The sequence below is a fragment of the Pollachius pollachius genome (genome assembly GCF_949987615.1).
Source record: "Pollachius pollachius genome assembly, chromosome: 2".
NCBI classification, from domain to species: domain Eukaryota; kingdom Metazoa; phylum Chordata; class Actinopteri; order Gadiformes; family Gadidae; genus Pollachius; species Pollachius pollachius.
In genome coordinates, this window is record NC_136935.1 from 51,311,236 (window position 1) to 51,336,008 (window position 24,773).

The 24,773-nt window shown below is 49.4% G+C and overlaps 1 protein-coding gene across 1 annotated transcript; it reads left to right on the forward strand.

The window, feature by feature from the left end:
- The first annotated feature begins 444 nt into the window (after positions 1–444).
- Positions 445–24,198, forward strand: rgl3a (ral guanine nucleotide dissociation stimulator-like 3a). Its single transcript, XM_079729893.1, has 18 exons — positions 445–540; positions 1,343–1,554; positions 6,607–6,908; positions 9,337–9,381; positions 10,260–10,429; positions 11,171–11,310; positions 11,696–12,001; positions 12,803–12,906; positions 13,302–13,386; positions 14,518–14,595; positions 15,431–15,505; positions 15,957–15,989; positions 16,134–16,255; positions 17,349–17,444; positions 18,415–18,565; positions 19,447–19,695; positions 21,276–21,390; positions 22,111–24,198. Exons 2-18 carry the CDS (start codon positions 1,375–1,377, stop codon positions 22,248–22,250), a joined length of 2,391 nt encoding a protein of 796 aa, XP_079586019.1. The 5' UTR covers positions 445–540; positions 1,343–1,374; the 3' UTR covers positions 22,251–24,198.
- Positions 24,199–24,773: the final 575 nt, after the last annotated feature.

Consider the following 24,773-nt stretch of genomic DNA (forward strand, 5'->3'; position numbering starts at 1 on the left):
TGTAAAGTAAAACATTAAAGACTAATTTAGAGACGGCAGCTTGATTGTACCCAGAAAAGGACAATTCTCATCGCAGTGAAGGTACGAGCTGTCCACATCAAACCAACACATCTCCCATTTAATTAAGTCATCATCAAGCCGAACTCTGATTATTCTGTACAAATATCAAACACCACGAAGAAACAAATAAGGCCATTGACGGCGGAGGAATTACTCAGGAATCCTGTTTATACTTTGAAGTCCCAGTAGAGAAAGAAAACAAATGTCCTGTTGGTTTATTGAGATAAAGAGAGCGTTGAAGTGTAATGATGCGACCTGACATAATGATAATCAAATGGGGCAGAGAGCCGAAATGGGAGGAGGACATTCCAACACAAACGCACGAATCCCCGTCCACCACGCAAAACAATAGGGCTGCTCAGCCGGAGACGCGCTCAGTGTCTGGCCGCCGATCCGACTGTCAGGACTATCCCCTTAAGAAACCGGTCTGTCTCTGAATGGCGTTCAGCAGGACGTACAAGGTGCAACCAAAGAAATAAGGTGAAATATAGCCAGGCCTACCTGAATGATATTGTGTTTCTGTTTGCTTTAGTTTCAATTATTGTCATCAGAGTAGTATCTGCTCTTATGGTGTCAGCTAGGTTATAGCATTGGAGGCTTAATTGAAGTTTGGAAAATACTAATTGGTTGAAGACTGCTTTATTATCAGCTAGTAGTGGGCCTGTGAAAAATACCTCATGATTTTTGTGATTACATTAGGACCTTTTATATAATATATTATACAATGAAGTCCACTATTGTGTTTTGCTTGAGTAGCAAGTTAAAGGAAAGGATTTCCTCTTCTGAAATAACCGGTTGTGTTGCATTTCTTCCACTGACTCTGACGCTGTCAAACCCTAGTCCCAATGATGATGATACTGAACGCAGACTTAACATTGTAGAAATGTGCGTCACCATGTGGATAACAATTGCTGCATTGTGGGGGTGTCCTGGGGTTAACTGGAAAACACAACCAGCCCCTTCACGCAGAATCTAGTTCACCGTCCAAATTAGTTCATTTACCAGAAACCTCTAGAGAAACCGGACATTGTTTGTCTCTGCCTGGCAAATCAAGTCACGAGTCGCAATATCATGTTCACCTTTCATTTAATAAGTTCAATTTAGCTGTAAATTAAATGAAAACCATTAATAATTTAATGACAGTTATGAGTTGTTTTTATGAAATTATTAATTATTTTAACTTGAATTTACAGCAAAATGTAAACGTAAACAATTAATAATTAAAACATTTTAAAATAATTTGAACGGCGTCATCATCTTCACCCTCCTCTTCCTCTTCCAGACTGGAGCGGTGACCATGGTGACGGTTTAGACATGCGGCCCTACCTGGTCCCCGGCGACCCCGAGGGCCGCCGGGGACCCTGGGGACTGAGGGCCCGGGTGCGACGGCTGCTCTGCCTGACCGCGGCCCACCACGGGGACGCCCGTCTGGACCCCCGGCCCGGCGTCTGGCTGAAGAGCTTCCAGAGCCTCGACTGCGACGCACACGCACAGGTGAGTCCTGAACCGCTCCTCATGCGCCTCCATGTTGGAGCCACCGTGAGCCACCGCTCCTCCATGTTGGAGCCACCGTGAGCCACCGCTCCTCCATGTTGGAGCCACCGTGAGCCACCGCTCCTCCATGTTGGAGCCACCGTGAGCCACCGCTCCTCCATGTTGGAGCCACCGTGAGCCACCGCTCCTCCATGTTGGAGCTACCGTGAGCCACTGCTCCTCATGCACCTCAATGTTGGAGCCACCGCTCCTCCATGTTGGATCCACAGTGAGTCCACCGCTCCTCCATGTTGGAGCCACCGTGAGCAACTGCTCCTCATGCTCCTCCATGTTGGATCCACAGTGAGCCACCGCTCCTCCATGTTGGAGCCACCGCTCCTCATCTCCTCTATATTGAACATGCTCCTCCATTTTGGATCCAGAGGAGCTCTGAGGCGCTCCTCCATGTTGGATCCACCTTGAGAACATGAGCCACTGCACCTCCATATTGGATCCAGAGGCGCTTAAAGGTGACCTATTACACCACCAGGTGTGAGTGTGGCTAGCCGGTAAAAGCTGGTTTGAAAATCGGCCTCTTCTGACATCACAAGTGGGCGTGTCCACCTAGATGTACGAAGGATACACGAGCAACATTTGCTACGGCCCACTGGGTAGGCTGGTAGGCTGATCTATCCAGCACACATCTAGTGGGACGCGCCCACTTCTGATGTCGGGAGAGGCAGATTTTCCAAACGGCTTGTAACGGCTAATCACACTCACACCTGGTGGTGCAATGTTTCACCTTTAACCTCTGCTCCTCCATGTTGGATCCAGAGCTTGGCTGGACCAAGAGGAAGGGCTTTAGGGTGTCACCTGGGTGGCAGGTCTGAGTGTGGGTTTTGTGGTATCGTTCTTTTGAAGGATGTCCGTGTGTTGATGTCACCGCCTGTCATAAACGGGCCATGGGTCACCTGATACCACTCCGATCATATCGTCATACTTTTTTGGATTTGATATGATTTGGAGTGGCAGGCACATCCTACCCCAGCATATTGTCTTTGAACAGGGGAGCATCACACTTTAGGGAAGTCATACAGTCATACATGGATGACCTGGTGAATCATTCACTGCTCTGTCAACAGTGTCATAAACCCCCTCATCTCACCGTAAAGCTAACTGTCATGATGACAGGGTGGTGATCGTCATCAGACTCCACTGGCCTGCTCTCTCCGCCTGCCGTTGTAAATAGCAGTTTGCTCGTCTTGACTTACCTGGTTAAGTTGAGGTGAAAGACTTTTACATTTATTTTGAGGTTATTTAGCAGACACTTTTATCCAAAGCGACTTACAATAAGTACATTTGTCAGAAGAGAAACAACGATATATCACTGTCGGTACAGTAAGGATGTTCATAAAAACAAGTGCCAAGCATTAATAATCACTAGGTTAACCCATTCCCCGTATACAACAGAGACAGCTAGGATAAGATGCTACACGATGCTATGTAGTATTTTTAATTGCCAGGACGTACAACGTACAATAAGTGCATGGGGGGGGCTATGAAGAGTCTCTGACCAAGTGAGTCTTGAGTCTTTTGTGGAAGCTGGTTACAGAGCAACACAAGACGGCGCATTTTAAAACATAAACTGACAGTGACCCTACCAGTTATTCTCACTGATCCATTATATTCAAATAAAACCATAAGAGGTTGATTTGAATTATTCTGTCTGATAATGATTCATTTATTTATTTGTAGATATTTTGATTATACTTTTATAACTAATATAGCTACTTTCACAATCCAAATATATGTATTATGTTGAATTCTGTAACTTTTATCAGAAGTTAGATGCTTTTATTCCACTGTGTTTTTTAGATAGAGAGCCTTTGTACAACAACAAACAGGCTGCTTTGATCCAAATGAAGCTTGTTTTAAAACTCAGGGAGGAAAATGTGGGAATAGTTTGGTGATCGCTCACCAATAGTTTAGACGGTAATCCCCTGCATCAGCGCCCAGCCATGTGTGTAATCAGTTTAATGAAGGCCGATCGCCTGGCTGTCATTATCGTTTAGTTTCCATGGAGATGCTGTCACAGGGATGAGACTTGTTACCCAGGACCTCTCATTAGCAGACAGACAAGTGTCTCATTTTCTCTTTGCAAAGAATCTCTGCCTAATTACAAGCAGTGGCCCAGATTATAAAGCACCAGGCCTGTTCCGAGCATCAGGGAATCAAAGCTTTAAACACACTGGGTTGGATGTTCAGTTCAATTGTATTAGTATAGCCCTTAATCACAGGCAAGGAAGGAATCTAGAGAAATCTAGAGAAGGAACGCAGAGTGGGGGATCCCTCCTTCAGGGATGCTCAGGAGTGCAATGGGGGCCATCATTGACAGAAAGACAGACAAAACATTTTAAATCGATGATGGGGTGCGGACCTGATGTTGGGGCCGCGTCTGGCCCCAACATCAGGTCCGCACCCCATCATCGATTTTAAAATGTTTTTTTTCCGAAACCAAACGGTAGCATCTAGTAGTGTTGTATTGACATAGATAAGATAGATAGATAACAACCTTATAAATCCTTTATTAATTTGTTGCGACAGCACACAATAAAAGTACTAATGGTACTATTGATGCCGCCTCGCATTGTGCCCGCTGTAGGGATGCATGGGGAAGCCATCCAACCTGTTTTCCGGTATTTACTTTTTTTCCCACACCCTCATGGGTTACCTGCAGAGTAATCTCAGCCCGGAGGCGTCAGGTCCTCCATGTGAATCACAGCCTGCGCAGAGCATGTGTTGCATGCACCGAGCCAGGATTTTTCTAATCGGCTTGTCCTGATTGGTAGAAGGCCAACCATGGGATCTTTCTTACTGCGGCCCTTGATTCTTGAAGTGATTCAATAAACACACGTCATTATTCCACCCCGACGGTTAGCCTGGGACGTCCAGACCGCTGGCCCCTCTCACCCTGCAGGAGAGGGACGTGAGGGCTCAAGTTGGAAGCACCGCCCACTAGGGGCGTGATTCGTCCGCTTCAGAACCCCAAGCATCAATCGGGGCTTTTCTTTTCCTCGACCGCGATCCAAACTTGTCCTCCTGTCTGTCAGTTTTCTTAGGTCTGTCCGGTAACCGGTCAGGACTTTGTCAGCCTCGCTGTTCATGTGTGGAGTTTGTTTTAATGAAAATGGATGAAGTCACGCGAGAGGAACGGCGCTCAGGACCTGAACTCCTCTAGTCCACCTGTAGTCCCCCTGGAGCCTTTATAGTCCCCCTGGAGCCTTTCTAGTCCACCTGGAGCCTTTCTAGTCCACCTGGAGCCTCTCTAGAGCCTCTCTGGTCCATCTCTAGTCCACCTGGTGAACGAGCACCTAGTATTTCAATGGATTATTCTGAGGTCCGAGCCGGTCTGTTTTCATGGAGACGCGTCTTCCTGATCTTGTAGAAGGATCCGTGCGCCTCTCCGCGCTCAGCCATGGGGAAATGGCACTTGTCAATGGTGAGTTTGTTTGTGTTATTAACAGGAAATGGTCGAATTAATATTTCTTTGTTAATAATATATTGTCTTTTTGGCGAAATGAGACAATAATAGTCAACAACTGATCTAAAGAACTATTGGAAACGTGCTTTGAAAAGTTTGACCATGGAGGTAAACTGCGCGTCTTTGCTTGGCGCGTATAATACAGTTTTAATAATCCTGTCTGACAAGTCGTTATGATGATAAGCCATAAACACTCGTTCCTTATGGGATCGTTCATGTTGTGGTCACGTGTAGTTTGTAAATCAAACTGATTTGTTTTTCCAACATGTACAAACCACGCAAACTTGTTTACCGGCTGCTTAATGCGATCCTGCGGCTCTGTGTTTTGTATAATGGTCCGACCACTCATCACCAACACACTCATCACAACACACATCACTCATCCTCAACACACTCAGCACCAACACACTCATAACAGCACGCTTTAAATGACGGCTGCACAACCTGTCATCATGCAGGTTAATCACTATCTCGTCTCTCTACATCGCGATGACATGCCTCTCAGGATCTAAACTGGATCTAAAAACTCCCTCGACGCACAAGTCTGGACTTCACCCGTCTCTCCCCGAGAAGACGTCCCTTCGACTGAAGTATTGTCATTAGTGCTCAGCCAACTCCCTCCTGAAACGAGGTTCATGCTGAGATGCAGAATTGCACCAAAATAATTACTGTACAATATAACACGATAACTGGACGATATATTCTCACCCCATATGTCACGTGCTCTGTCGTCACTATCGCAGGGAAATGTCGCGTTGCCTCTGTAGTGCGGTGGTTCTCACGTTTTCTACAAGTCCCTTAAGATTTTTTTTCAGCTGAGAAATAAAATGAAATAAAATGAATGTGTGCGTTCTATTTGGCAGTGTAAACATGAACATTTATAGGGTGCAAATACTCTTCATGCAAGTGTTTGCTGATGTCGCCCCTCAATAGAAGCCCAACACCAGGAGAGGGTCAGAGCATGTAGAGGGGACCCCCTCCAGGGTCAGAGCATGTAGAGGGGACCCCCTCCAGGGTCAGGTAGAGGGGACCCCCTCTAGGGTCAGAGCAGGTAGAGGGGACCCCCTCTAGGGTCAGAGCAGGTAGAGGGGACCCCCTCCAGGAGAGGGTCAGAGCAGGTAGAGGGGACCCCCTCCAGGGCCAGAGCAGGTAGAGGGGACCCCCTCCAGGAGAGGGTCCCCTCCCCTCAATCTATGTCATCTCACCCCCGGGTAGTGTCTCTCCCTGGCGTCTCACCCCCAGGTGTCTCACTCCCTGGGGTCTCACAGCTGTGCGTCTCACCCCGATGCATCTCACTCCCTGTTGGCTCACTCATGGACGTCTCACTCCTGGGATTCAGGTGGTCTCGCTCCCTGGTGTCTGACTCCCTTGCGTCTCACTCCTGGGTGTCTCACTCCTCAGATTCATGTCTCTCGCTCCCTGGTGTCTCACATCTAGGCGTCTCACTCCCTGGTGTCTAACTCCCTTGCGTCTCACTCCCTTGCGTCTCACTCCTGATCCGTCTCACCTTGGTTCTCGCCCCCCCCCCCCAGGACCCGGTGCAGGAGTGGGGAGAGGAGGTGGAGGACGGGGCGGTGTTCGGCATCACTCTGCGACGGGAGCCGGTGGAGCCGCACCCCCCGGAGGACCCCGGGACCCCTCAGACCCCCCCTGGGTCGGGGTTCATCCAGTACCACACGGTGAAGGTGCGGCGGCTGAAGGCGGCGGCCCTGGAGCGGCTGGTGGACCACCTGCTGGACCCGGAGCACCGCGAGGCCGACTTCCCCCGCGTGTTCCTGGCCACGTACCGCGCCTTCACCACGGCCAGCGGCCTCATAGAGCTGCTCTTCAAGAGGTGAGGACCCCCCCCAGACCCTAACCCTAACCCTAACTCTAACCCTAACCCTAACTCTAACTCTAACCCTACCTCTAACCCTAACCCTAACTCTAACCCTAACCCTAACTCTAACCCTAACTCTAACCCTAACTCTAACCCTAACTCTAACCCTACCTCTAACCCTAACTCTTACCCTAACTCTAACCCTAACTCTAACTCTAACCCTACCTCTAACTCTAACTCTAACCCTACCTCTAACCCTAACTCTAACCCTACCTCTAACCCTACCTCTAACCCTAACCCTAACTCTAACCCTAACTCTAACCCTAACTCTAACCCTAACTCTAACCCTAACTCTAACCCTAACTCTAACCCTAACTCTAACCCTAACTCTAACCCTAACTCTAACCCTAACTCTAACCCTAACTCTAACCCTAACTCTAACCCTAACTCTAACCCTAACTCTAACCCTAACTCTAACCCTAACTCTAACCCTAACTCTAACCCTAACCCTAACCCTACCTCTAACTCTAACTCTAACCCTACCTCTAACCCTACCTCTAACCCTACCTCTAACCCTACCTCTAACCCTAACTCTAACTCTAACTCTAACCCTAACTCTAACCCTAACTCTAACCCTAACTCTAACCCTAACTCTAACCCTAACCCTAACTCTAACCCTAACTCTAACCCTAACTCTAACCCTAACTCTAACCCTAACTCTAACCCTAACTCTAACCCTAACTCTAACCCTAACTCTAACCCTAACTCTAACCCTAACTCTAACCCTAACTCTAACCCTAACTCTAACCCTAACTCTAACTCTAACCCTAACTCTAACCCTAACACTAAATCCCCCCCAGACCCTAACCCTGACCCAGAGTGCATCTTCAGGGACGACAGTCGGCATGTGGATCAGGAGGGGGAGCAGGTTGCTAGTTTGATCCCCCGGCTCCTCCCAGCAACTCATTTTCTGATTATCCACTTATCGTGCAGGCCTACTGTGGACAGTTGTGTTATTTGTTTTGTGTGTGTGTGTGTATATATATATATATATATATATATATATATACACACACATACGCACGCACACATGCTTATTTCTTTTTGCCTGATTTAATAAGCCAGCATGGCCTGCAGCATCAAAGTTTTGTCTCAAAAGAGCTTTGAAATGTTTGTGAAATGCAATGTTTGAAGAATCAACTTTGTTAAGCCCGCATCCGGAATTCAGTATGCTATTCTTATCTAATCGGCTCCAGGTTTGAGTGAGATGTTTTGTGCTTATCTTATGATTCTTGCTTATCTTAAACCGTTGACCTCTGGAATGTCACTTTGAAGTTGTAGTCTAGATTAAACATTGCTTGCATGCATTTCTTAAATGGGCACTTGAAAACTTAACATAAATGAAAGGATGCTTTGATGCTTTAACTTAACCCATGCTACCCTACCTACTGAATCATCATTATGGCTTAACCAATACAAGTTAAATGGTCAATTGACTGCATTTATGTAGGGCTTTTCTAACCAGTGGCCACCCAAAGCGCTTTAAAATATGGCCTAACATTCACCCTTTCCTGCACACATTCACACACCGACGGCGGTGGCAGCCACGCAGGGCGACAGCCAGCTCGTCAGGAGCAGTCAGGGTGAGGCGTCTTGCTCAACCTTCCGGTTATCAGCCAACCCACTCTAACTCCTGATCCACGTGCCACCCCGGAGTGGTCTGTAGTTTGACCTTTCCTGTCCTGTTTGTGTTCTTCAAGGCGTCTTACCAACGCAATACATTATGAGACAAACGGTTGTCAGCTCCAACATGTTGTCAAACACACGCCCTCATATCTGGGCTGCGGGAGACAGCTTCTCTTCCTGCTCTGATGGAGAGCGGAGCAGACTTCCTTCGTCCTTGCTCACAGGATGCACTCTGCTGCAGGAAACACAAGATACAGAAAAATATGACATAACATGTTTGTCGTACGTCCTTGCACTTAATAACGGTACTTAGCATTGTGTAGCATCTTATCCTAGCTATCTTTGTTGAATACAGGGAATGGGTTGACCTAGCGAATGTTATTGCTGGGCGCTTGGTTCAATGAACATTTGTTTTCATCATAAGTCTAGTAATTGTTAACTTTCCAAGTTATCAAAACCACATATTTCAGTCATACAATTTGCATATAGCAATGATCTAATTTGTGTGTGTGTGTGCGTGTGCGTGCGTGCGTGCGTGCGTGCGTGCGTGCAATCCTAGTCCTTGACCGAGCTCTCCTACCCAGCTGAAGGACACTTCTGCGGGTGCAACTCTGGGGCAGGGGGGGCGTTGAGGCTGGGTCTTTCTTCTCACAGGACGCTGTCCTTCACTGCGAGGCCACCAGGCCTGCTGCAATGTGTGTGTTCCTCGGCCCATATTCTAGTGGGTTGATATTTGTTTGTTTCCTGCCCTCCCCAGGGATGACTCCAGAGCCTACCCCGAGGGCGACACCTGCCCCAGGAGGTGAGTTCTGGACGCGTTGAACGGTTCTATATGCTGTAGTTCCTCCATCACTCACTGACTGTCTGCTATAGGATGTGCCAGACGTATACAAGAGATTGAAGCAATTTAGTTAGAATTAGGACTAATTGTTCCCTTACGCTTCCTTAACCTTTTAATGCTCAAAGTATCCTCCAGCCTTCTTCCAACTGCAGCTCGGTCCTCGACCAAAGCTTTTTCTCTCAGCAGTGGCCCCTGCATTTGTCCGTGGTAAACCCTGTACGGTAGCCCCTGTGTTTGTCCGTGGTAAACCCTGTACGGTAGCCCCTGCGTTTGTCCGTGGTAAACCCTGTACGGTAGCCCCTGCGTTTGTCCGTGGGAAACCCTGTACGGTAGCCCCTGCGTTTGTCCGTGGTAAACCCTGTACGGTAGCCCCTGTGTTTGTCCGTGGTAAACCCTGTACGGTAGCCCCTGCGTTTGTCCGTGGTAAACCCTGTACGGTAGCCCCTGCGTTTGTCCGTGGTAAACCCTGTACGGTAGCCCCTGCGTTTGTCCGTGGTAAACCCTGTACGGTAGCCCCTGTGTTTGTCCGTGGGAAACCCTGTACGGTAGCCCCTGTGTTTGTCCGTGGTAAACCCTGTACGGTAGCCCCTGCGTTTGTCCGTGGTAAACCCTGTACGGTAGCCCCTGCGTTTGTCCGTGGTAAACCCTGTACGGTAGCCCCTGCGTTTGTCCGTGGTAAACCCTGTACGGTAGCCCCTGTGTTTGTCCGTGGGAAACCCTGTACGGTAGCCCCTGTGTTTGTCCGTGGTAAACCCTGTACGGTAGCCCCTGTGTTTGTCCGTGGTAAACCCTGTACGGTAGCCCCTGTCTTTGTAACCGAGTCCCCCGTTCCTCCGCAGCACGCTGGGCCCGGTGGTCCGCCTCTGGCTGGACGAGTTCCGGGAGGACCTGTGTGAGCCCCCCCAGCACCCGGCCCTGCGTCAGCTCAGCGTTCAGCTGAGACACCGCCTCCGCTTCCGGCGCCTGGCGCAGTCCACCGAGTCGCTGCTGCGGCGGTTCCAGGAGCAGAGTGAGTGAGGGAGACAACAGAAGGTCGCCGGTTCGATCCCCGGCTCCTCCTAGCCGAGTGTCGGGGTGTCCCTGACGCCCCACCCTGACCGCTCGACCGGGGCTGTGCTGAGCTGTGTCTCGCTCCTAAACGGACTGCGTTTATTCGGCGCTTTTCTAACCGGTGTTCGCTCAACGCGCTTTACAACGCCGCCTCACATTCACCCATTCACGCACACATTCACACCCCGACGGCGGAGTCAGCCACGCAGGGCGACAGCCAGCTGGTCAGGAGCAGTCGGGGGGGGCGTCTCGCTCAGGGACACCTCGACACTCCGCTAGGAGGAGCCGGGGATCGAACCAGCAACCTTCTGGTCACCAGCTGACCCGCTCTGCCTCCTGAGCCACATGCCGCCCTTCTTGTGTTAAACCTTCTTCGAACCGAGGGAGAGGATCTCTTCGGAGGGAGACGAGGCCCGAGGCCGGCAGCAGCATAAACAACAAACACAAAGCATGTCTAGACAGAAACACGAAGGAAACACGCACAACACGCAGAAGTATGAGGAAGACATCATTCGAAAGGGAAATTACTAAGACTAAGATTGAATCATGAATCTCAGTAATGTGGCGGTAACGATTCTGGTAAACACGGCCTTACTCAGTCACCGCTGCCTGGCAGGAGGTATTATAGGATTATTCGCCTCTTCTCCTTTTTGTGACGTTTCTTTTGTTTCCGCTCACCTGGTTCAACCTGCCGTCTCAGGCGCAGACAAGGAGCCGGAGAAACCCGAGGCCCCCGGCCCCGGGGGGGGCCAGAACAGACCCGCCCACCAGGAGGAGGGCCGCGGCTTCATGGAGTTTCCCCAGAAGGAAGTGGCGGAGCAGCTCACCCGATTGGACGCTGTAGGTGTCACTCATCAGCTACCGAAAAAGAATCAAGACTCACTTGTTCAGAGTTCAAACCCCCCTATGCACTTATTGTATGTTGTACGTCCAGGCACTTAAAAGTAGTACCTTGCGTTGTGTAGCGTCTTACCCTAGCTATCTGTGCTGTATACGGGGAACGGGTTAACCTAGTGATGGTTAGTACTTGGTTCTATGAACATCCTTACTGTACCGACAGAGATATATTGTTGTTTCTCCTTCTTCTGACAAACTGACTTATTGTAAGTCGCTTTGGCTAAAGGCTTCGTCTAAATGTAAATGTAAAGGGCGGGGACGAACGTTGGGGTTCCTCTCTGTGTCTCCCCCCCTCACCCTAACCCTCCGCCGTCCTCCTGCCCTCCAGGGTCTCTTCGTCCGCGTCGTGCCGTTCCACTGCCTGGGCTGCGTCTGGTCGCAGCGGGACAAGAAGGAGAACCGCGGCCTTGCTCCCAGCGTGCGCGCCACCATCGCCCAGTTCAACGCCGTCACCAACCGGGTCATCACCTCGCTGCTCTGCCCGCACGCCTCCCCCACGCCTTCGTCCTCCTCCCCCGTCCCTCCCCCCTCCTCCCCCGTCCCTCCCCCCTCCTCCCCCTCCTCCCCCCGTCCCTCCCACAGCAGCGTGGGCGCCCGGGCGCTCGTCATCGAGCGCTGGATCGCCATCGCACAGGTCAGTGTCACGTTTACCGTCAGGGCGTTTAGCCGACTCTTTTATCCAATGGGCTTACAACATGAACATTTGTCAGAAGAAAGAGAAACAACAATACATCTCTGTCGGTACAGTGAGGATGTTCATAGAACCAAGTGCCAAGCACTAACCATCACTAGGTTAACCCATTCCCCGTACACAACACATATAGCTAGGATAAGATGCTACATGATGCTAAGTAGCATTTTTAAGTGCAAAGATGCAACATACAATAAGTGCGTACATTAAGTGCTAGGACGTATAACATACAATAAGTGTGTAAGAGGGGTGTTGGGGGGTTAAGGGGAGAGGCTCTGCAGAGTCTAGGTGAACTCTGAACAAGTGAGTCTTGAGTTTGACTTTTGTACTCTGAGTTGTATTTTTGGTGGTTGCTTTAAACCCACAAATGCCTCACAGTTGGGAGACTAAATCAGACACAGATTTGCAAACATGTAAATGTCGTTGGCTTCCCACCAGCTGAAGGAGGGGATGCTGTTGAGCGCATTTCCCGTCCATGAGTTACATTTCCATACCTCCTCCTTCCCCTGCCTGCACCCTCAGCGAGTATGCAGAGATGTTATTTAGAATTGTTTTATTGTGTGTGTGTCAAAAACTTTTAAACTATTGCTCCTGATGCATCTCTGAGACTCCATCCTGACCTCTAGCGGTGGGGGTCGTGACCTCTGACCCCTATCTCTCTGGGTTCTGAACTCTAGCGGTTTGGGGACCTCTGACCTCTCGCCCCCAGTGGGTCCTGATCCCTGACCTGTTGTCTCTCTCCAGGAGTGCCGGCAGCTGAGGAACTTCTCGTCCCTGAGGGCGATCCTGTCGGCGCTGCAGTCCAACGCCGTCTACCGGCTGAAGAAGACCTGGGGGGCAGTCAGCAGGTCAGAGACACACACACACACACACACACACACACACACACACACACACACACACACACACACACACACACACACACACACACACACACACACACACACACACACACCATCTTGTCCGACTTCATATTACATCATCTGTGAACAACTTTAAAAGAAACCTAAAAGCATACCTTATTATTTTATTTTTTATTTATTTTTTCATTGTATTAAGCACCTAGTATTGCAATTTTGCACGATAGGCGCTCTATAAATAAAGTTTGATTTGATTTAGTTATTTAAAAATGTATAATTTATTATTGATTTTATAAATCACTGAATTCTGTAACGTTAAATGCTGTCTTGGTTGATTTGGTGTTAAAAACAAAACGATGAACCGAATCCCATTCTGCTTTCAGGGAGAACATGGCGAGCTTCGAGCTCCTGTGCACAACCTTCCCTGACGACAACTGCATGGTGACGGGACGAGAGATCCTCACCGAGGTAAGACACCAGACACCGACAACAGCTGGGTTAACCTTCCAGACTACAGCTTCAGATCAGCTTCAGAAGGTCCAGAGTGTAAACATGAGGTGGTTGCAGGATGAATTGAATGAATGAATATGAATTCAATCTAGTTATTTATGCAAAATGTTAATGTTAGACTAAAGGTCATAGCTCACAGGTAAAGGTTACTTCACATTGAACGCTATTGTTCATTGGGTTCCTTTCCCACGTCAATAAAATAGTCACATCGTGGAAGTGAACCCATGTATCTGCACACACGCGTTGCAATGTCCGCTCTGTGAAAGGGGACGATAACTCTGACTGCCCCAATGTTGATTTTTTTTTTTCCTTGCTTTAAGCCTGCGAATGAATCAGTCTAAACAATATCTCTGGGTTGTCTTTGTCACCATGGACACTATACATGTTGTAGAACAAGGCGGAGATAACGGCTGTCTACGTTTCTTACGCCTCTTACTGGATCCATAGTGGTCAACTGCGTTCATAAACCTATAATTATTGCGATCTATTGTATGTATTGATGAATCATCTTGGTGCATCAGCGTGGACATGTTCTAGAGCCGGTTGCGTTGGGGTTTGCTTTGCCCACAGCTGCCTGTCTGTGTACATTGAGTACATAGACAGGCAGCTACTGTTGAGTACATATGTACTCAACAGCAGAAAAAATACCAGGGTCAGAACATGTCCCTGGTGCCTTTGTTACAGAGATTTAATTCTAGATCCGTTAGTGTTCCTTAGTCCTGCATGAATGGCTTTCAATGACTCTATTGGCGTGTGGCAACAGCGAAAACGAAAAGCGAAAACAGGTAATGAATCATTATTCCTTGGAAGAAGGCGTGTAATGTGAGAGTGTGTCAAGTTATTTGCGCGGCGCAACAGCCGGCACAAATGGGTTAAACAACCAATCATAGGAAGGCTTGAGATTAGTGCACCAGGTGTTGAGTCGTTATTGGACCACAGGTAGAAATCAGAAGTTAAAGGTTGAGTGTGTAGAATTTGGTGGCATCTAACAGAGGCGGCCATGGTTCTAGTGCCATGGTTCCAGAACAGTTACTACCTGGGTCAGCTGGCTATGAATGGTAACAGTGTTTGTATTTGTGTGTTTTGAAGGAAGGACATCACGAAGAGGACCACGCCAGCACGCTGCCCAAATCCGCCAAACTCGGCCAAACTTCGTCCAAACAAACGGTAGATTTAACTTCCACCTCGAGTTTCTGTTGCTATCAACAGGACGGCACACTTCCCTATTTCGAGGACACTCACCCAGAATGTCGTTTCCATTTGCCTCTCCGCTCCAGCTCAGAGCTGACGTCCATTTCCCCCCAGCTGAGTCAGCCCGTCTCACTCACTAAGGGAACCATGCCGTGGGCCAGTCGCTCTTGTTTTTAGATAAATCCCAACACGACCATCTATCATCTGCTGGAATGTGCCAGCCTATTTTAGAACGCTACCATCACATGACCTTTGTTTTGTAAAATCCCCAACATCAACTTCTTCTATGGAAAATGAGTTGGAGAGAGAGAGAGAGAGAGAGAGAGAGAGAGAGAGAGAGAGAGAGAGAGAGAGAGAGAGAGAGAGAGAGAGAGAGAGAGAGAGAGAGAGAGAGAGAGAGAGAGAGAGAGAGAGAGAGAGAGAGAGAGAGAGAGAGAGAGAGAGAGAGAGAGAGATTTTTTTTTTTTTTTACATATGTACATATGTATATCTGTATGTTATGTTATATTGTTACAGGTTGATATATGTACATATTGTTCTGACGTTCCATATTGTTATTATCGTAATATTTGTAATGCTTTGGCAACACTGTTTGGACTACCAATAGTCATGCCAATAAAGCTTTTTTGAATTGAATAGAGAGAGAGAGAGAGAGAGAGAGAGAGAGAGAGAGAGAGAGAGAGAGAGAGAGAGAGAGAGAGAGAGAGAGAGAGAGAGAGAGAGAGAGAGAGAGAGAGAGAGAGAGATCAAGTACAGCATAGGTTTTAAATAAAGTGTGTGTGTTTGTGCGTGTCTCAGGGCTGGGGGGGGGGGCAGTGTCCCCTACCTGGGTACCTTCCTGACGGTCCTCACCATGTTGGACACAGCGCTGACCGACAACGTGCAGGTCAGTCAGTGCACACCCTGCGCTATATTTAGCATCAACATTGTAACGTGTGTGTTCTGACAAATGTACTTTAACTCTTTCTCTTTCTCTGTCTCTCTCTTTCGCTCTGTGTGTGTGTCTCTCTCTCTCTCTCTCTGGCTCTCTCTCTCTCTGTGTCTCTCTCTCTCTCTCTGTCTCTGTGTCTCTCTCTGTCTCTGTCTCTGTCTCTGTCTCTGTCTCTGTCTCTCTCTCTCTCTCTCTCTGTCTCTCTCTTTCTCTGTGTGTGTGTGTCTCTCTCTCTCTCTCTGTCTCTCTCTCTCTGTCTCTGTCTCTCTCTCTCTCTCTCTCTTTCACTCTGTCTTTCTGTTTCTGTTCATCAATGTTTCTCTTATAATAATCTCTTAACTTTAAAGTAGTGTGTTACGGTTCCATGCAAACTTCCATATCTTGTTGTTCCTCTTGTTTCCCAAAGGGCGACCTCATCAACTTTGAGAAGCGCAGACGGGTGAGTAGCGCCTCCCAGTGGTGTCATCAGTTATTAACGCCCATTATTATAATGAACCTGATTTAGAACAGGAGCCATAATCAACACAAACCATTCCCCCTCCTATATACGTTTGGTTGCATTCATGACTTTTCTCTATTCCAGGAGTTTGACATCATCTCCCAGATCCGACAGCTGCAGGCGTCCTGCTCCCACTACAACTTCCCAGTCCACGCCCCGATCGACGCCTGGCTACAGGAACAGGCGCTGCTCACCGACCAGGAGAGGTTAGTCCCCCACGTCCCCCCGCTCAGCGCTGTGTCTCCATGACGACGTATGGACAGCTGTGGTCTAACCTTGTGGGGCGGCATGTGGCTCAGGAGGCAGAGCGGGTCGGCTGGTAACCGGAAGGTTGCTGGTTCGATCCCCGGCTCCTCCTAGCGGAGTGTTGAGGTGTCCGTGAGCGAGACGCCTCACCCTGACTGCTGCTGACCAGCCGGCTGTCGCCCTGCGTGGCTGACTCCGCCGTCATGCCTGAATGAGAAAAATAAGGGAATATTGTACACTGCTTTGATTGGCCACTGGTTAGAAAAGCTTATAAATACAGTCCACTTACCATTTCTACCATGTGACCTAACCTTGTACCATGTGACCTTACCTTGTACCATGTGACCTAACCTTGTACCATGTGACCTAACCTTGTACCATGTGACCTAACCTTGTACCATGTGACCTTACCTTGTACCATGTGACCTTACCTTGTGCCATGTGACCTAACCTTGTGCCATGTGACCTAACCTTGTACCATGTGACCTAACCTTGTACCATGTGACCTTACCTTGTACCATGTGACCTTGCCATGTGACCTTACCTTGTACCATGTGACCTTACCTTGTACCATGTGACCTTACCTTGTACCATGTGACCTAACCTTGTGCCATGTGACCTTACCTTGTGCCATGTGACCTTACCTTGTACCATGTGACCTTACCTTGTGCCATGTGACCTAACCTTGTACCATGTGACCTTACCTTGTACCATGTGACCTAACCTTGTGCCATGTGACCTAACCTTGTACCATGTGACCTTACCTTGTACCATGTGACCTAACCTTGTACCATGTGACCTAACCTTGTACCATGTGACCTTACCTTGTACCATGTGACCTTGCCATGTGACCTTACCTTGTACCATGTGACCTTACCTTGTACCATGTGACCTAACCTTGTGCCATGTGACCTTACCTTGTGCCATGTGATCTTACCTTGTGCCATGTGACCTTACCTTGTACCATGTGACCTTACCTTGTACCATGTGACCTAACCTTGTACCATGTGACCTAACCTTGTACCATGTGACCTTGTGACCCCCCGCCTGCAGCTACGACCTGTCCCGGTCGCTGGAGCCACCTGTGGACCCCTGCCCCTCCTCCCCCAGCTCCTGGAGCCACCGTCTGCTCAACAAGAAGTTCACCTCGTGAGTCCTCCTCCTCCTCCTCCTCCTCCTCCTCCTCCTCCTCCTCCTCCTCCTCCTCCTCCTCAGTAGATCAGACCAGGCACACACACACACGTCTGTCCAACGAGGCTGTAGCCTGGATGTCAGTCCTAGTTCAAGGAGTGACGGACGTTAGACCGCACTCAGGGTCATAGGAAGCCGCTGAATGATAATGATGTATTATTATTCAATCCCTCACCCTCTCACCCTCACCCCCTCACCACCCTACCCCGTCACCCTCACCCTCTCCTCTCCCTCCCCTCACCCTCTCCACACCCTCACCCTACCCACTCACCCTCCCCTCACCCTCTCCTCTCCCTCTCCTCACCCTCTCACCCTACCCCCTCACCCTCACCCTCTCACCACCCTACCCCCTCACCCTCTCACCACCCTACCACTTCACCCTCTCACCATCTCTTTGCCCCCCCTGCCCAGAACCTCTCAACCTCCCCTCACCCTCTCACCCTCTCCTCAGCCTCCCCTCACCCTCTCACCCTCTCCTCACCCTCCCCTCATCCTCTCACCCTACCCCCTCACCCTCTCACCCCCTCCTCACCCTCCCCTCACCCTCTCACCCTCTCCTCACCCTCCCCTCATCCTCTCACCCTACCCCCTCACCCTCTCACCCCCTCCTCACCCTCCCCTCACCCTCTCACCCTACCCCCTCACCCTCTCACCCCCTCTCCCTCCCCTCACCCTCTCCTCACCCTCTCACCCTGCCCCCTCACCCTCTCACCCTCCCCTCACCCTCTCCACACCCTCACCCTCTCACCCACTCACCCTCCCCTCACCCTCTCCACACCCTCACCCTCTCACCCCCTCACCCTCTCCTCACCCTCTCACCCTACCCACTCACCCTCCCCTCACCCTCTCCACACCCTCACCCTCTCACCCCCTCACCCTCTCCTCACCCTCTCACCCTACCCACTCACCCTCTCCTCTCCGTGTCCAGGCTGCGGGGGGCCGGTGAGACCTCCTCCGGCAGGAAGACCCAGGCGGATCAGATCAGCGTGTGGTCGTCGGGGTCCAGCAGCTCTGAGACGGAGGACCCTTCCAGCCCCCCCCATGCTCCCCCCCCAGCGATGCTCCGACTCAAGCTCAAGGTCTGCAGCCCTCATGATGCTAACTCTTGATGGGTTAACCTAGTGATAGTTAGTGCCTGGTACTGGGCTCTATGAACAACCTTACTGTACCGATAGCGATATATTTTTGTTTCTCTTTCTTCTGATCCACAGACTTATTGTTAAGTTGCCTTGGATGTTAGCGTCTGCTAAACCCGTTAATGTTATTGTAACTCCATCTGTGCTGTTACTTCTACTCTCTTTATTAATCCTTTGGAGCGTTTTGTGACGACTGGTGGGAAAGGCCCTATAAAAGTTATTATCATGACTTATTTACCCCCCATGGTGCGTTCACACCAAAGCAAAGGTATTTTTAAAGCACATTTAAATACAAAGTAAAGAAAATACTTGAAAAGATTCAGATAGAATAGATGCAAATCTCCCTTCAGCATCGTGGATGGCGGGGCGCGAATCCTACTTCTACCACTACTCGTGCGATCGACACACATTCACCTCATTTGCGTGTTAGGGTTAGGGTTAGTTCCAATATTCAACCTGCATTCAATATTCAGCTGCGTGAAATTCTCTTGAAGCTGTGACATGAATTCCTGTTAGCGTTGAGACTTAAGCGCCGTTCTCTGAGTTGAGTGTCTCCGGGTGGTGATATGAACCCAGACACCACATCGCTGGGTTCTCTCACGTCTCTCTGACGTCCACAACAAGCGCAGTCACAGTGGGGGTCATCTCGGCAGAGAGAACCTCGTTCTTCACGCGAAGGTTTGCACTTGCGGTTCGCATGTTCAAATCCTGCGTGACCTATTGAGACGCCGCTCTGCCTTTGCTGTGAACGCGTCTCCATGACGACCCCTCCTCCTCCTCTCCCCCTCAGACCCTGACGACTCGTCCTCCTCCTCTCCCCTCAGACGCTGTCCGGCTCGCTGCATAACGTGGCCGAGGACTTCTTCTCCTCCTCCAGCTCCCCGGGCTCCTCCCTCTCCTCCTGCTCCTCCCACCCCGACCTGAGCTCCTGCACCCTGGGGGGCGCTGGGGGCCCCGAGGCACCGGGCCCCCGCTCCCCCCGGCCCGTCTACAACCAGCAGGGGGCGGACTCCTGCATCGTCCGGGTCAGCGTGGAGGCCGGCAACAACGGGAACATCTACAAGAGCATCCTGGTGAGGCCGGCACCGACAGCGGCGGTTATTTCCCCAACACACCGCAGGGCTCTGATACACACTCTACACTACACACAGAGATAGGGGCTCTGATACACACTCTACACTACACACAGAGATAGGGGCTCTGATACACACTCTACACTACACACAGAGATAGGGGCTCTGATACACACTCTACACTACACACAGAGATAGGGGCTCTGATACACACTCTACACACACACCCCAGATAGGGGCTCTGATACACACTCTACACACACACCGCAGATAGGGACTCTGATACACACTCTAAACTCTACACACACACCGCAGATAGGGGCTCTGATACACACTCTACACTACACACAGAGATAGGGGATCTGATACACACTCTACACTACACACAGAGATAGGGGCTCTGATACACACTCTACACACACACTGCAGATAGGGGCTCTGATACACACGCTACACACAGACCGCAGATAGGGGCTTTGATACACACTCTACACTACACACAGAGATAGGGGCTCTGATACACACTCTACACTACACACAGAGATAGGGGCTCTGATACACACTCTACACACACACCCCAGATAGGGGCTCTGATACACACTCTACACACACACCCCAGATAGGGGCTCTGATACACACTCTAAACTCTACACACACACCGCAGATAGGGCCTCTGATACACACTCTAAACTCTACACACACACCGCAGATAGGGGCTCTGATACACACTCTACACTACACACAGAGATAGGGGCTCTGATACACACTCTACACACACACTGCAGATAGGGGCTCTGATACACACTCTACACACACACCGCAGATAGGGGCTTTGATACACACTCTACACTACACACAGAGATAGGGGCTCTGATACACACTCTACACTACACACAGAGATAGGGGCTCTGATACACACTCTAAACTCCACACAAAGCTCACACACCGCAGATAGCGGCTCGGCCACAACCTCTATCCTCTATACAGAGCTGTAGCGAGCTACCGGCTGGGAACTCTGGGTCACTCTGCCATGTGAGAGGCTCGCTCTGTCCATTCTGCAGGATCGGTTTCATTTAGACATTTATCTTTTGCGCGTATACCGTGTACAAAAATGTACCGAAACGATTGAGCTCGTCTCTTCTGTGAACAGGTGTAGATTTGACCGGTTGTTGCATGTGATTAGCCTGGAGAGACCATCGCGTTTCGTCAGTCAGCATATCTACTGTCTGTCTTTTTGAGTGTTTGAGTGAGTCTGGCCTCGGCTCTGCAGTAATTGATTTCTACATTTGGCCTTGAATGTTCAATGAAACACAAGCCGATCAGATTAAATAACAACTTAGTCTCACTCATCACCTCTCACTCTCTTACTAAAGGCACTCTTACTGAATCTGGCCGGAGGTGAAGCAAAAAACTCTCCTCTGAAAAAAGCTGTGTTGGGTTTTACCATCATTATTCTGCCTCTCTGTTTTTATTGATCAGTAGATTGCTACAATCCACTATACTTCTTCGTCGTTAACTAAAACCAAAGCGTGAAGTCAAGCGATTAGGACAGTGAGGATAACATCATGTCCCCCCCTCAGCTCACCAGCCAGGACCACACGGCCCACGTGATCCAGCGGGCTCTGGAGAAACACAACATGGAGACCTACAGCAGCCAGGACTTCAGCCTCACCCAGCTGCTGACCCCCGACAAAGGTAGGGAGACCACACCCCCACGATGACCGGTTCACCGACCAGCTGAGACCGGTTCACTGACCGCCTGAGACTGGTTCACCGACCAGCTGAGACCGGTTCACTGACCGCCTAAGACCGGTTCTCTAACCACCTGAGACCTGTGCTCTAACCACCTGAGACCGGTTCACTGACCGCCTGAGACCGGTGCTCTAACCACCTGAGACCAGTTCACTAGCCACCTGAGACCGGTTCACTAACCACCTGAGACCTGCTGTGAGGCAGATGGATCCAGCAGCTCTCTGCAAGGGCTGCACCATGTTGGAAAAATCGTATAGCGATATTTTGTCTGCGTATTACGATATGACAAAAATGTTTTTTTCGACGACTAGCAGAGGCTCTTCGACTGCTTTAGTTGTCTGATCATAAACTGATCAACATGTTCAGGGATTTGTGGTTCGCTATGCATGCAGAGCCTGCCAAGTCACTCCCAAGCAACAAACTGTATCCAAGAACTCTTAAATCTGAGTCAATTGTTATGAAGAAAAAAAATAAAATGTATATATATTTTTTATATCGCACATCCAGCGATATTAATATCGTACAGGCGCCCAACGCGATTTTCAATACAAAATGAAATATCGTGCAGCCCTACTCTCTTCTGTCTCCGTTGTGAAGACATCAGCTCTGACGTCAACAGTCTGAATCCTAGAGACTAATAATCCCCCCTCTCCCCCTCCCCAGAGCTCCTCATCCCGGAGAAGGCCAACGTCTTCTACGCCATGAGCACCACAGCCAACTACGACTTTGTGCTTAGGCAGCGCTGGAAGACCCACAGCCGACCGCTGTGTAGCTCCTCCAGCCCTGAGGCTCACCCCAAGTGAACAGCGCCCCTGCCTGGCTGGAGGCGCACATGACACCCCAAGGACAGGGTGCTATGGGTTGAACCCCACCTGTTGATTACACCTGTTGCAGTAGAGATCCTCTCAGGACCGTCAGAAGGGGAAGACGCAGGCAGAGAGCGACTGAAGCTATTTGCATCGGAGGAGTATCGCCGGCGCTTTGACAGTCAAATTCTGATGGACCTAACGTCTACAGCGCTGCGCTGAAGGAAGCAGGGTCTGACCTTGATGGAGCGCTGTAGAGGTGGTTCTGGAGAGACCAGACCCTGTGACGGATGGGGCATATGAATAGAGTGAGACTGAGGCTCCAGGCTGGGGCGTCACAGTCCTAACAGAACCCTCTAGGGTGCTGTGATGGAACTCGCCCCCCCAGAGCCGACTCTGTTCAGCCGTTTAGACGTTCAGAGTGAACAAGCTCTACCGCCATGTGGGTTTGTTCCCGAGGGCCGCAGCCGACAGATGTCTGGTCTCTTTCTGGGCTGACTGGTCTCTCTTGGGTGCTGACTTGTCTCTCTCTTGGGGGATGACTGGTCTCTCTCTGGGGCTGACTGGTCTCTCTCTGGGGCTGACTGGTCTCTCTCTGGGGCTGACTGGTCTCTCTCTGGGGCTGACTGGTCTCTCTCTTGGGGCTGAATGGTCTCTCTCTGGGGGCTGAATGGTCTCTCTCTTGGGGGCTGAATGGTCTCTCTCTCTGGGGGCTGACTGGTCTCTCTATCTCTGGGGGCTGACTGGTCTCTCTCTCTGGGGGCTGACTGGTCTCTCTCTCTGGGGGCTGACTGGTCTCTCTCTCTGGGGGCTGACTGGTCTCTCTCTCTGGGGGCTGACTGGTATCTCTCTCTGGGGGCTTACTGGTCTCTCTAGGGGCTGGCTGGTCTCTCTCTCGGGGACGGCTGGTCTCTCTCTCTTTGCATTGAGAACAGACGACCCTCCTCCCAACCACTGCCTTTAGAAGAGCGTTCAATGTCACAGTGATTCTATCGTCTGTGGCTGCTCAATGTCTCGTTTAGATTTTTATATGAATTAATGTATTGTTAATGCTGTTCATGTTGTGTATTGTATATTCTTTATCTAGTTAATTTAATTTAAACTAACCTTCAGAGCTGGCGTTCAGTCTTATCCCCTAAGGTTACCTTGCACTATAACTTTATAATGGTAGGTTATGATAGTATTAAGTAATTATCTTGCATACACTTTAAAACTCAAGTTCTCTGTAGTCGTTCAGAATGGCGTTCGTTGCTCGTAGACACTTGACAGATAAATGCTACGTTGAAGGAGAAGTTGAACCGGTATGCATGAAGTGGAGTGTTGGTTCCAGTCTTAGGATAAAGCCCTCTTTTGAGTCTGAATCTGATTGAGGCAGGGAGGGTTTCAGTCTGGGGCGTTGGGCTCACTGCTTCGCACTTTTCACTAATGTCGTGGTCCTTTGAAGCCGGACCCCAGATGAATACAGACCACCATGAGCTTGCGTTGTAGTGGAGGTCTGGTGTGGTCGACGATGATGGATGGGAGTTAATGTACCTTAAGACTCAATCAGCCAATGAGAGGTCTGCATTAATGTACCTTAAGAATCTGAGGGCTCACATCACATCACAAACAAAAAGGAACGTGGTAGGCTATATACAACAATAATCTTGATATGCAGCTAGATCTAGATCTATAGATACCGCTATATATATAGATCTATAATTATAGATCTAGCTATATATCTAGCTAAATATATATATGTATGTATGTATGTATGGCTAGATCTATAGATGTATAGCTAGATCTATAGATTGATATTTATAAATCCATATTGATATATCTATATAGCTATATATATCCTGTGCTGGATGCTAAGATCCATTTCTGTTTTTGACGCCATAGTGATATTTGTGTTGTCTCTCATTCATTCAGTTTCCACTATTAAAGCATCTGCTTTTGTATTGTATCCTAATCTGTTTTTAAAGACATTATTTTAATGCATAATAAAATCCCTTCAAGTATAATTAAGAATGAATCAAAAATGGAAAAAAAAATCTTCACGTTAAATACTGGCTCCGTCCATCTCGAACGTCGACGTAGCGAAACTAAATCCCGAGAATGGTCGCTAGATGGCAGCAGACGCAAAGGCAGTTCATGACTGACACGTTGCCAGCTGCAAAAACAGAATACAAGAAAAATAGCGTCTTTAATCTATACATTCGAATATATTTTCGTAAGAAAAATAGATAATTGCCAAATGAGATGTAATACTAATATTCAATAATCGATTGGTAAATCCAATCATATCAAAAACTGCCGGTAGTGCCCCTCATGAGCTATAGGCCTACCCAACATTGTTCTACCGAATAAGTCCAAAGCATTGATTCGGTTCATTTAGTAATCGGTCAGATATCAACAGCAACATCACGGATCCCCTAATTCCTCCAATAAACCTGCATACAATCCCAAACCCGCGCAACATGATGAAGATGCAAGGATGAAGACGTCAAACAGGAAGGAGGCTGTTGAGGGGGGGTGGAT